Genomic DNA, 13563 nt, shown 5'->3' on the forward strand with positions numbered 1-13563 from the left:
AAATTTCAAATAATCTGAAATTAATGTTCCATCCATGTTAAGGTTGATGCATTTGAGCCCACACCCACTAAATTCAATGTAGCAGTAAAATACAATTTCAAAAGTATAGCAAAACTGTTAACATGAGACTACATACAAGCGGTCTGTCCAATTTAAGTCCAATAAAGAGAACTATACACACACACACACACACACATAAATATACATATGCACATACATACATTATATATATACATGCATACATACATATACATATACACATATATAATATTATATTATTATATATATATATATATATATAAATATATATATATAAATATAAATATACAGTGAGGAAAATAAGTATTTGAACACCCTGCTGTTTTGCAAGTTCTCCCACTTAGAAATCATGGAGGGGTCTGAAATTGTCATCGTAGGTGCATGTCCACTGTGAGAGACATAATCACAAAAAAAATACAGAAATCACAATGTATGATTTTTTAACTATTTATTTGTATGATACAGCTGCAAATAAGTATTTGAACACCTGAGAAAATCAATGTTAAAATTTGGTACAGTAGCCTTTGTTTGCAATTACAGAGGTCAAACGTTTCCTGTAGTTTTTCACCAGGTTTGCACACACTGCAGGAGGGATTTTGGCCCACTCCTCCACACAGATCTTCGTAGATCAGTCAGGTTTCTGGCCTGTCGCTGAGAAACACAGAGTTTGAGCTCCGTCCAAAGATTCTCTATTGGGTTTAGGTCTGGAGACTGGCTAGGCCACGCCCGAACCTTGATATGCTTCTTACAGAGCCACTCCTTGGTTATCCTGGCTGTGTGCTTCGGGTCATTGTCATGTTGGAAGACCCAGCCATGACCCATCTTCAATGCTCTAACTGAGGGAAGGAGGTTGTTCCCCAAAATCTCGCAATACATGGTCCCGGTCATCCTCTCCTTAATACAGTGCAGTCGCCCTGTCCCATATGCAGAAAAACACCCCCAAAGCATGATGCTACCACCCCCATGCTTCACAGTAGGGATGGTGTTCTTGGGATGGTACTCATCATTCTTCAAACATGTTTAGTGGAATTATGACCAAAAAGTTCTATTTTGGTCTCATCTGACCACATGAATTTCTCCCATGACTCCTCTGGATCATCCAAATGGTCATTGGCAAACTTGAGACGGGCCTGGACATGAGCTGGTTTAAGCAGGGGAACCTTCCGTGCCATGCATGATTTCAAACTATGACATCTTAATGTATTACCAACAGTAACCTTGGAAACAGTGGTCCCAGCTCTTTTCAGATCATTGACCAGCTCCTCCCGTGTAGTTCTGGGCTGATTTCTCACCTTTCTTAGGATCATTGAAACTCCACGAGGTGAGATCTTGCATGGAGCCCCAGTCTGAGGGAGATTGACAGTCATGTTTAGCTTATTCCATTTTCTAATGATTGCTCCAACAGTGGACCTTTTTTCACCAAGCTGCTTGGCAATTTCCCCGTAGCCCTTTCCAGCCTTGTGGAGGTGTACAATTTTGTCTCTAGTGTCCAGGTTAGTAGTTGGATTCTTACTGATTGTATGGGGTGGACAGGTGTCTTTGTGCAGCTAACGACCTCAAACAGGTGTATCTAATTTAGGATAATAAATGGAGTGGAGGTGGATATTTTAAAGGCAGACTAACAGGTCTTTGAGGGTCAGAATTCTAGCTGATAGACAGGTGTTCAAATACTTATTTGCAGCTCTATCATACAAAGAAATAGTAAAAAAATCATACATTGTGATTTCTGGATTTTTTATTAGATTATGTCTCTCACAGTGGACATGCACCTACGATGACAATTTCAGACCCCTCCATGATTTCTAAGTGGGAGAACTTGCAAAATAGCAGCGTGTTCAAATACTTATTTTCCTCACTGTGGATATATATATATATATATATATTTACAATTATGAATTATGTGTTGGTTTTACTTAATCATTTTAAGCCTTCATCGTACTATGCAATGTTCTTCATGGACCTTAAAGGGGTGGTAAAATACATTCTTTCGAAGGCTTGATTGTGTTTGTGGGGTGCACTATAACGTGTTCATGCTTCATTTTTTAAAAATTGCATTATTTTTCATTTATTTTACCTTTATTCTACACTGCTCTGTCCCTCCTTGTAAAAACGGTCTGATGGTTTCCGGGTTCTATGAAGCCGGTCCCTCAAAAATACGCAATGGGCTCAGATTGGTTAGCTGGCCCAGTGTGATTCGCTAACCGCCTAGTGCACGTTTTTCGAAAACGTCACGCCCTTACCTTTACCGGTAGTCTGTGCTTTGGTAGTATTAAAAACAATGGAGTCAATAAAACCATACCAATTTGAGCCTGAATCGGACCCAGACAATTTTAGTGAAGATGATCGAGCAGAACCTGTTCAGTCCTCAAGAGTTAAGACTGCGGATCTATAGTGATCGCTACTGAATGGCACTGTTACTTTTGTATTTTTAGAATGATTATAGCCAAATATCTGTCGCAAGGACTATTAACCCAAAACGAACACTAAACATTGGCTTTACTATAGTAGCCAAATCAAACACAGAACCCTTTTTAGCATGCCTATAGATAAACAAGCATGTAGATAAACAATACATAAAAGCTCTAATCAAAGAATAATTTACACTAATTCCAAGTTCGCTGTTGAGATTTAAAAAAGTTTGTAACGTTAGGTGTTTGTCAGATAACGTTAAGTATGAATGAGCATTTAACAAACTGGTTTGCAGAGCCAAACAGCGTTGTCATTTGTTTACTTCCTTGCTACAATGTACAATTAACAATACGAACTATTACAGGAAAACACATCGACGAAAAAAAAAACTCATACTTACAGGTTGTGGCCCGTAAACAGCTTCTGTTTTTAAATCCATCTTTCAGGACAAGCCGTTGTGCAAATCCTGCATTGAACTCGCGAAGATTGTGGAAGCTTTCCTCCGTGAAATGTGCAGCACAGAGAGCGAGATTTGGGTAATAATTATGAGTGACCGAGTTAAAAATAAATTAACCATTGATCCCCAACTCCCCCGTCCCTAGGAAGGCTGAAAAGTGGACCTGCAATCCGGATGAAAATGACAGCGTTTCATCTGCATTGCGGCAACAACATTCCAGCCTACTAACTATACCACAACAACTCTTCCCCACGCAATAAAAAATGGCCTCGCCCCCCTTTTTTAATATTCTCGGAGAAGGGGTTTATGTAAGTATTGGGGCTGGTGATGTCAGCAACCCTGGAGGAATGTCTGTAGTCCCAACCAGCCGTTTGCTGTAGTCCTTATAAATTGATTTTTAAAAAAGCAAATATCTCCCTTTGCTTTAAACTTTGAGCGTTGTAACTTTGCAGATGTTGTTTATGCTTAAACAGCAACATTACACAGTAGCTAAAGTTAGAAAAGTGAAATCATGTTTTACCACCCCTTTAATACCACGGTCTAAATGTTGTAAACACTCAAAACAACAGAGGAACATCACTTCCACCTTTGTTGGATGTCCTTGCATATCATAACTAACTGCATGATTCAACTGAAATATCAAAATAATTGCTTTACAAAAGTTTACCTAACGAACAGTAATATAAATTAAAGGCATTAACAAGAAACACAAACCTTATTCAGAATACTGAAAGCAATCTGGTAATGTAAATGGATGATACATTTTGCATGTATTCTTAATGTATCAAAAAAAAAAAATGCCCAAAACTAAGCAACCACAACAAAACGCATTTTTTATATGCTCACAAAGCCAGTCTGTAGGTTAATTCATACTGATTGGCACAAAATTAAGGTGACAACTGACGGTTCAAGTGAAATATGACTTTCTTTAAGGTTGTTTTTGTTTTGTTTTACAGAAACTGATAGAGGGCTCTATACCTTCAATACTCACATTTGTGGAAAAAAAATGTAGCTTGTGGTCCATGACAGATTTTCAGCTTTCAAGTCATAGATTTTAAGCACATTATTCAAATACGTGCAGAAACACCAGTGTGTGCTGTTTTGCGTGACTATTTTCTAGTGCAAAAGCATACAGTCCTAGTTAGTTCCTCATCTAAGAAGGGCTCATAGTGTGTGTAGGAAGGCAGACAATGTCAGGGTGGCAGTGACCAAGGCCTCATGTCAGGTATAAGGTTGCACTTCCAGCCTGCTAATCCAATGGCAAAGTGTCACAAAGCATCAAGGCCGTGCTTGGTGTTCGGATTAAAAACAAGACCAAACCAAACCTTCCAGAAATAGTTCAGCTAAAAATGCATAATTTACTCACCCTCAAACTGTTCCAAACCCAAATTATAATTTTTTTTGTGCTTACACACATGTAAAAGCACCATGAAAGCGGCTCATATGATTTGTGCACCAAACTCCATTTCTTCTGAAGCTGTACGAGTGGAAAAACAGACCTGTTATTCACTGATAAAAATCGCAAATGCTGCACTAGGTCTTCCTGAAACGTTCATGAATTGCTTTGTGCCGATTCAGTTCAACATTCAATACACTCAAACTGGACGCAGAGGTTAAATGTAGATTACCTTAACTTAAATTTCAGTTTGTTTCTTACTCAGTCTTTTGTGCGTCTACAGAAGACTTCGAATGTAGAGCGCAAGTCATCTGTACCCTGTTTTTGAAGCGTAAATGCATCAGTCCCTTATTTATTGTGACTGCTTTGAAAACAAAGAACACCACGGTCTTCTTCAGAATTTTTCTAATTTTGAAAGAAGAAACAAAGTCATAGACAGAACAACAAGAGTAAATGACGACAATTTTCTCCTGTGGGTAATAATTAGTTTTTTTCGTTGCACTAAACATTATTTGATTTAACATTTTGGAACAATTATATACTTTGGTTTTATTTAATTTCACTGGTAAAGACTTTTTCCTTTACACTGAAATTAAAAACAAATGCTGATTTAACATCTTTGTTTGGATTGCAGAATATGCAGTTGTTGCCTTTAATTTAACCTTTCAGCCTTTTAATTTCTGATTTCAGACTTGTTTTCATTAGCCAAAATCCAATTTAGCCAGTTAAATACCCAATAAACATCTTGTTCATTAATTTAACCTTTCAGCCTTTTAATTTCTGATTTCAGACTTGTTTTCATTAGCCAAAATCCAATTTAGCCAGTTAAATACCCAATAAACATCTTGTTCATGTATACTTGTATTCTTTTATCGGAAATCGGTATCGGAATCAGCCAGTTTTCATATTAAAAAAAAACGGTATCGGAATCGGCCATGTAAAATCATGATCGGTGCATCACTTATGCTGGGTACACACCAAAAGATAATCGGGCTGATTTTGGGCCGATTTCCCTCCTTCCGACAATCCTAGCTTTGTCCCGATTATCTTGATGGTTCTCAAGATTATTTTATCAGATTTTCCTGTGGTGTGAAGTGTGTTAAGAGTGTCCGAACCTGCTCGGAAGAACGTCGGAGCCGTCCCGATCACGAATCGTAAATATTCAACATGTTGAATATTTACGATCAGAAATCCTGATGTGTGGGGGGAACCCCGAGGTCAAACGCGCGCACACTCACGTGAAATGAAATAATATTCAATCGGAAAGCACGCTGAGAGATAAAATAGTCATGAACTGACTATAACTCCGACTATAAAAACAATTATTTAAAGTTTATTTAATAAGGCAATTTCAAAGAGAATAATATATATTTTCCAAGAGACACCTGCGGACAACAATTATTTAAAAAAACATAGCAGTATGATTTTTTTTTTAACCATCACCTCTAGCTCACTCTGTAACATTAGTGTTTCCCACACATAGACTAATTAGTGGAAGCAACCGGCCGCCACATATTGCTCGTTCGTTTCCTTTCCCTGCTCTCTCTCTCCATCTCTCTGTCACTCATGCGTCTCTCTCTCTTTCTCTCAACCCTGCTTTTGATATGAAAGTTGAAAATTTTAAAAGCTCTAAGCTTTTAAAATTGAATACGAAATTCAAACAATAAATATAGCGTTTTGGCGCTAATGTGGCATAAAAGTTAAAGCCAGAGACGTGGAAAAACAGAGTTGCGACATGCTCTCATCTGCCGGCGGCGCGCACTCTCACATACGTGGTTCACGGAGCGCTCAATAGTTCCACACAAAGCTGCGCTGATACATTTGAATGCACAACAGCTTCATATCACTATACAGGTGTTTGCAGCAAGTTTTGGTAAACAGTACAGCGTAGTTTGCATTGATTATTACGTCAACTACTTTTACAGTATCATTTTATTATGGAGAGTGATGATATATGCAACATTGTTACATTAATGTTAATGTTGTTCTTGTATTTAGCCCTCAGGTATTCCTAATTGGTCACACATTGGTGATCAAATGTGACTATACACCTTTTTACATTATTTTTCAATTAAATAAATGTTTTATATTTTAGTTTTATAATATTTATTGAATATTTTGAGGATATCTTTTGGGACTATATAGGCCTACTATTTGTACAATAATTATGGTCAATTAATGACCATATATATATATATATATATAATGTATGTATGTATGTATGTATGTATGTATATATATTATATATATATATATATATATATATATTATTTATATTACAATTAGTGTAGTAATTAAGGTTAAAATAGAGAATTCCAATGCAAAGAGGCAAATTAGAGTTATTTTGTGGCTGGAAAAATAATTTTATTTGTAATATCATTACCCACCAGGTGGATGAATGGCTCTTTAATACATATACATGTATCTAGTCTGGTTGCTCAAAGTATTGCAGATCATAACTGCTTACTTATTTTTAGGTTTTGCATTTAAATACATATTTATGATCAAACACTAGATTTCATTAAATGTGAAATTTTAAAACGTTAACAATTTACATCCTAATATTTTTTAATGATAGGCTACTTATATAAGCACACACAAGTGAATATTAATGAATGCAAGCAAATATAATTTACCCAAGAAAAGTTTAAAATATTGCTAAAAAGGCAAACTTTCCTTATATGTACAGTAGGCTATATAAATTGATATTGAATCAAGATCGAAATCGATATTTGTGCCAATCACCGCCATGCTTATTCTGAAGTCTCGCAAGATTTTGCGAGATTTCCTGTGTTTACAATCGGGACTCTGGTTGAAAATCTGTTTGTGTGTGGTGTGCTGAGCAAAACGGTTAAATCTAGGATTATTTGTCCTCGTGTGTGGTCTATCACATTTTGAAAATCTTATAAGATGTAAAAAATGTTTTGGTGTGTACCCAGCATTATGGAAAGCAGCAAATCTAGTAATAATAAAGACACAAGGGACAGACAGGCTGATGGTAAATCCTTCTGTGCAGTCAGTAATACAGTGAAACATGTCAAATATTTCTGTCAGGCTTAGAAGGTGGCAAACACAAGCTAAGTGACATCAGTGTTTCTCTCACAACTACACACTACCAACTTCAGCCTGAACCATTTATGATAGAACAGACCAACCCTGACGAAACTAGCCAATGCAAACTAAACTTAAGATCAGAGGTCAAACACTCTTTCGGTTAATTACATTGGCCATTGTGCACGGCAAATAGCTATGTGATTGTGGACAAAGAAAAAAAATATTTTACGCAGGAAAAAGAAACAGGCACAGCTAAGACACCCATCACGAGTATCCACACACCAGAACATCCAAACACTGTAAGAAGTGCATATGTTATACATACAAGCATAAAGAATGGCGGATATATACAACACAGTCTGTCTCTCTGGCTTCACGTCTTGACTTGAGAGGTGGCGGACAGAGAGAGCCAGTGGAGGCTCTTCACTGCTGGTCCTCACCTCTTTGACTGACTCTAGGATAGTGAGATAGTGTGGAGAGAAGAAAACCAGGTCATCTGTAAGGAGAAGGAAAGGAAGGGGTCCTGTGTGGCAGTGGTGCATTACAGTGACTCTGTGATCAGAAACCTCTCCCCGAAGTCCCGCCCAGTGATGTCAGTTCCATATCCTGAGGAAGCTGTCCCAAGAACCGGTGGCCACAGCCATGCCGTCATTGGTCACCCCCAAACAGCTGACCCTGTTGTCATGCCCAGCTAGAACACCTTAAAAACACAACAGCAACAAAATAGCAGGAATGAATTTAAGCATTTTACAGATTACAGGACTCTTCAGAATTATGAATCCCTCCTCAGGAGTGTTAGCCCCACAATGAGGTGCCAAACATGAATAGCGTGAAACAATGCTGTGTTAGACGGTTAGATACTTAGCAACAGACACCCAAATGACAAAACACCTAAACAGAAACCCAAATGCATGGAACGCAAACCAATGAAGGACCAACTCACAGGCTCCTAAGAAAGGTCAATTCTTTGTGTCCTTTGTTTAAAGCATAAGGACTTATAGAATAAATATTTGTTATTCAGAATTAATAAACGTTTTAGCTGTATAAAATGTATTTGATTAAACTTTGGTGTAAAAGTAGTGTTCTATTTAGAGTGATTTGTTTTCTCTTCAGTGAACTTCTATTTTAATGAGTTTACTAGAGGCCGATTTTACTAAAGGGCGACCGATTCATCAGCACCAATATCTGATTGGTGGAACAATTGTTAACTGCAAATATCCATGCCGATAGTTGTTCTGGGTTGCGTCTGGAGCTATATGGGAAGGGATTATGAGTTATAAGAGAGGCCTTTAGAGGCAAAATAAAAACTATCACTAGTAGGGATGCTCCGATCGATCGGCATCGGCCGATAATCATATTTTATGACTCGATCGGTACTCACTAACTTGGCCGATCTCACGAACCGATAGCAATTTGATGACGTCATCGCGTGAGTGCGTACATGACGCGTGGGGTAGGTAGTAGCAAATATTTCAAACTAGAGCTTTGAAGGCAGAAGTGGAGAAGGGTTCCATGTGAACAGCAGTTGGACACGAGTCAGTCAGTCCTAAGGGATGGGCGAACGCCGTTCAGAAGTATCAATATACAGTATTTTTCAGATGCATTCGTATCAAACTAGAGTACGCAGAGTGAGCTGATGCAGGGAAAGTGCATGATACAATTTGTCCTAAACATGACACATGCTTTATATTAAGGGCCTTAAAATAACTGGTAAGATATTGTTAACATGTATAGTTTAAAACAGCTTGCCCTGTCAGACGCTCTGAGAGATACTTGTGCTGACAGACAGATAGCCGCAGTGTTTAATGCGTTTGAAATGTGGGGCTTTCCTCAGTGCATAACTTACATTTCACAGGGATATTCTCCATCTGTAAATGTTAGAAAGTCATGCAAATATGTCCATTTTGCTGTCAGGAAACGACGAGCCTTCAGCCTACTGTGAATCTCCGCTAAAATTCAGAATTCCGCGAGCGCCGCCGCGCGCATCCGCGCCAAACAGACGGAGTGCAAATTAACGCAATAATTCGACTAAAATATACATCAGGGTTTCTGCAGGTTTCATCAAATCTATTTTAATGCTTTTTAATGCCAATTTTTTTATTCTTAATGCCATATATATGTCGCTAAATGTCGATAGATGACGTTATACGCCAATTAGAATAGTCATCATTGTCATTGTTCTGCCAAGTGTCAGCCCTTTAGATTTGTTTGCTTCTCTGCTGCTACCCTTTATTCTCCCATAATATATTTTAATACAGCCAATTCCCAATAAAATTGTTTCATCTCTATATTTTTCTGTTTTTGTTGTCAGACAATGAGCCGCGTCTTGAGCCGCGTCATGAGCCGCGTCTGAAAGGTAAAGGGGGAGGGGTTGCTGTAATTTATAATAATATCTTCAGTATTACTCAGAAGTCTAGTTTCAAATATAATTCCTTCGAAGTTTTGGTGCTTTATGTAACGCTATGTAGTGTACATGATAAAACCCGTTCAACATTTGTGTTAGCTACTGTATACAGGCCGCCAGGGCATAATACAGACTTTATCAAAGAATTTGCTGATTTTCTATCAGAGTTAGTACTGGCCGTAGATAAAGTACTAATTGTTGGTGATTTTAATATCCATGTAGACAACGGAAAAGACGTATTGGGATTAGCATTTAAAGACACACTAAACTCTATTGGAGTTAGGCAACACGTGTCAGGAGCCACTCATCGCCATAATCATACTTTAGACCTAATATTGTCACATGGAATAAATATTGATACCGTTGAAATTCTGCAGCAGAGCGATGACATCTCAGATCATTACTTAGTATCATGTATACTTAATTTAGCTAAGGTTGCAAAGCCGCCCCCTCGCTTCAAAAATGGCAGGACAATCACTGCCGCTACTAAAGATTGCTTTTTAAATAATCTTCCTCATCAGTATCATCTCCTCAGCATCCCAGATAGTATAGAAGAACTCGATGTTGCAACAGAAACTATTGACTCTCTCTTTTCCAGTACTTTAGACACAGTTGCTCCTCTGCGCTTAACTTCTTAACCCGCATCGGATCGTGGACGGGGGGGTTGACGGAAGTGGGGGGGGGTGTACTTTTATTTACTTTTGTTTTATACAAAATATTCAATCAACTATCACAAACTATGCATCATTTGAAAGCTAAAACACTCAAGATTCATGTTCTGAACTTGTTTTTGCAATAAATACACCAGAGAGGAAAGGGTTAAATGAAACGCTAAAGGACCGTCCATGTAAACATTAGCATAATATCAGCGTTACTCATCTTTCATCTCCTGTCGTTCAGATCAGATCGGACGAATCCAATAAACACCCGCATACATCTCTGTGTAAGAGTCCATTCTTCAAAATGCATCCCACTTTTTAATCCAAAACAACGAAAAAATAGGGAAAAAACTAAAAATCCTCCGTTGTTTGCAAGAGAGTTTTGAGTTAGCGTGATCAATCATGTCCATTTTCAATGAAATATCGATTCTATTCCGTGTCTGGCAAACTCCCCCTGCTAGAATAGCTTCTCCCACGTATTTTAAACCCTCCCTCGTCTCTCTCCTTCAATCAGAGACTCTTCTGGGATGCATCATATAGAGGAAGTGCCTTACAGGCTTGGTGAGCTGTCAATCATTGCGCCCATGGTTTTCGTTGGATAAAGGCACTCGGTGCCCAGCCAATGCCTTTCCAACAAAGGTTTGATTGATGGACTTAGTAACCAATCAAAAGGCATTATCTTGCGCAGTTTGCGTAAGTAGGCTTTGGTGAATACTGTTTTTGCGCTGGCTGCGCGTTCTCCATGGCGCAACTGCAGTGGAGCGCGCAGTCTGTTACTGACGCTTCCCATCAGCTAAATGAGTTTTTTACACTTTGTAATCTCTGTAAATAGTTGCTTTAGTTTTTCAGTAACTGTTTATCCATTATAATTAGTAGTATATTGCAGTTTATTGCAGATTTATTTGAATGAAAAACTACTCTTTACAATAGCAAATGTTCTGAAATAAATGGCCTTTTTGAAATGACGCCTAGACTTTTCTTGACATAAAAGCTCACAGAAGCTACATTACTGAGAGAATCATCATCATATTTGAATCATGACATGATTAGACATTCAGTTTTATATTTAAGTTATTTTCAGGCTCTTAACATTAAATTATAATATTTTTTTTCCCTAAGTGAAAACAAAAAACAAAAAACGTGAGTCACTTACATGTATATTTACATGTATATTACTCTGTTCCCATATTACTTTGAGTTATTATGACTCTTGGGTAGCAATATTTCAAGTGTCTAGTTTAAAATAAGACCAGGTTTATGAATATAGACCATAGGGTTTAAGAGCTGCAGACATTTTCATTTGGGTATATCGTTTTCAAAGAATTCCTAAAAAATGGGGCGCTTGTTAAGAGGTTAAAGAAGATTAAAGAAAATAGTCCAACGGCGTGGTACAACGAGCACACCCGGGCCCTTAAAACAGCAGCCAGAAAAATGGAGCGCAGCTGGAAGAAAACAAAATTAGAGGTATTTCGTAATTCGTGGAAAGAGCACATGATCACATACAGAAAGGCCGTAAAAACTGCTAGATCTGCTTATTTCTCAACTCTCTTGGAAGAAAACAAACACAACCCAAGGTATTTATTCGATACAGTGGCTAAATTAACCAAAAATAAAGCTTCAACTTCTTATGATTGTAAACAGCACAGCAGTAATGACTTAATGAACTTCTTCACATGCAAGATTGATAATATTAGGATTTTTTTTTTAACCATGCAGCCGTCTATTACAGTATCACATCAGACAGAGTATTGTAGTGTCACTGAGGAAAAATTACACTCATTCACTGCTATAGGAGAAGAAGAATTGGCTAAACTCGTTAAATCATCAAAATCAACAACATGTATGCTCGACCCTATACCGACTAGGCTATTAAAAGAGATGCTACCAGAGGTCATAGATCCTCTTCTTAATATCATTAATTCATCTTTGTCATTAGGATATGTACCGAAAACTTTTAAGTTGGCTATTATTAAACCACTTATTAAAAAAACGGAACTTGATCCTACAGAATTAGTCAATTATAGACCAATCTCAAATCTACCCTTTCTGTCAAAAATACTTGAAAAGGCAGTGTCTTCACAATTATGTTCCTTTTTAGAAAGAAATGGTATCTGTGAGGATTTCCAGTCAGGATTTAGACCATATCATAGCACTGAGACTGCTCTCATCAGAGTTACAAATGGTTTACTCTTATCATCCGATCGTGGCTGTATCTCTCTATTAGTGTTACTCGATCTTAGCGCTGCATTTGATACTATCGACCACAACATTCTTTTGAATAGACTCGAAAATTATGTAGGTATTAGTGGAATTGCTTTATCATGGTTTAAATCATACCTATGTGACCGTTATCAGTTTGTAGCAGTAAATGAAGAGAAGTCACACCGATCGCAAGTTCAGTATGGAGTACCACAAGGCTCAGTGCTAGGACCGCTACTCTTCACCCTGTACATGCTACCACTGGGAGATATCATTAGGAAGCATGGCGTTAGTTTTCATTGTTATGCTGACGATACTCAGCTCTATATTTCTTCACGCCCTGAAGAAACTTACCAATTCACAAGATTAACGGAATGCATAGCTGATATAAAACATTGGATGACCGGTAATTTCCTGCAACTCAATTCAGAAAAAAATGAATTTTTAATTATTGGACAAAAAAGCTCCACAAGTAGTAAACTAGAATACTCTCTAACACTTGATGGCTGCTCTGTCAAGTCCTTGTCGTCAGTGAGGAACCTGGGTGTGCTCTTTGATACCAATCTTTCGTTTGAAAGCCACGTTTCTAGCATCTGTAAAACTGCATTCTACCATCTTAAAAATATATCTAAATTACGGCACATGCTCTCAATGCAAAATGCTGAACAGTTAGTTCATGCGTTCATGACCTCAAGGCTAGATTATTGTAATGCTCTACTGGGTGGTTGCCCTGCTCGCCTAATAAATAAACTCCAGCTGGTCCAAAACGCAGCAGCTCGAGTTCTTACTAGAACCAGGAAGTATGACCATATTAGCCCAGTTCTGTCAACACTGCACTGGCTGCCTATTAAACCTCACATATATTTTAAAATCTTGCTTATTACTTACAAAGCACTAAATGGTTTAGCTCCCCAATACTTGAGCGAGCTCTTAACATATTATACTC

General features: G+C 37.8%; 1 protein-coding gene across 2 annotated transcripts in view; it reads right to left on the reverse strand.

The window, feature by feature from the left end:
- Positions 1–6647: 6647 nt before the first annotated feature.
- Positions 6648–13563, reverse strand: part of gnb4a (guanine nucleotide binding protein (G protein), beta polypeptide 4a) — a 72302-nt gene continuing 65386 nt past the window's right edge. For both annotated transcript variants that reach the window (XM_079819462.1, XM_079819463.1), the window contains exon 10: positions 6648–8055. In XM_079819462.1, coding sequence (XP_079675588.1) covers positions 7949–8055 — 107 coding nt within the window. In that variant the 3' untranslated portion in view covers positions 6648–7948. The remainder of the gene's footprint in view (positions 8056–13563) is intronic.

Source organism: Gobio gobio (assembly GCF_949357685.1).
Source record: "Gobio gobio genome assembly, chromosome: 6".
Classification (NCBI taxonomy): domain Eukaryota; kingdom Metazoa; phylum Chordata; class Actinopteri; order Cypriniformes; family Gobionidae; genus Gobio; species Gobio gobio.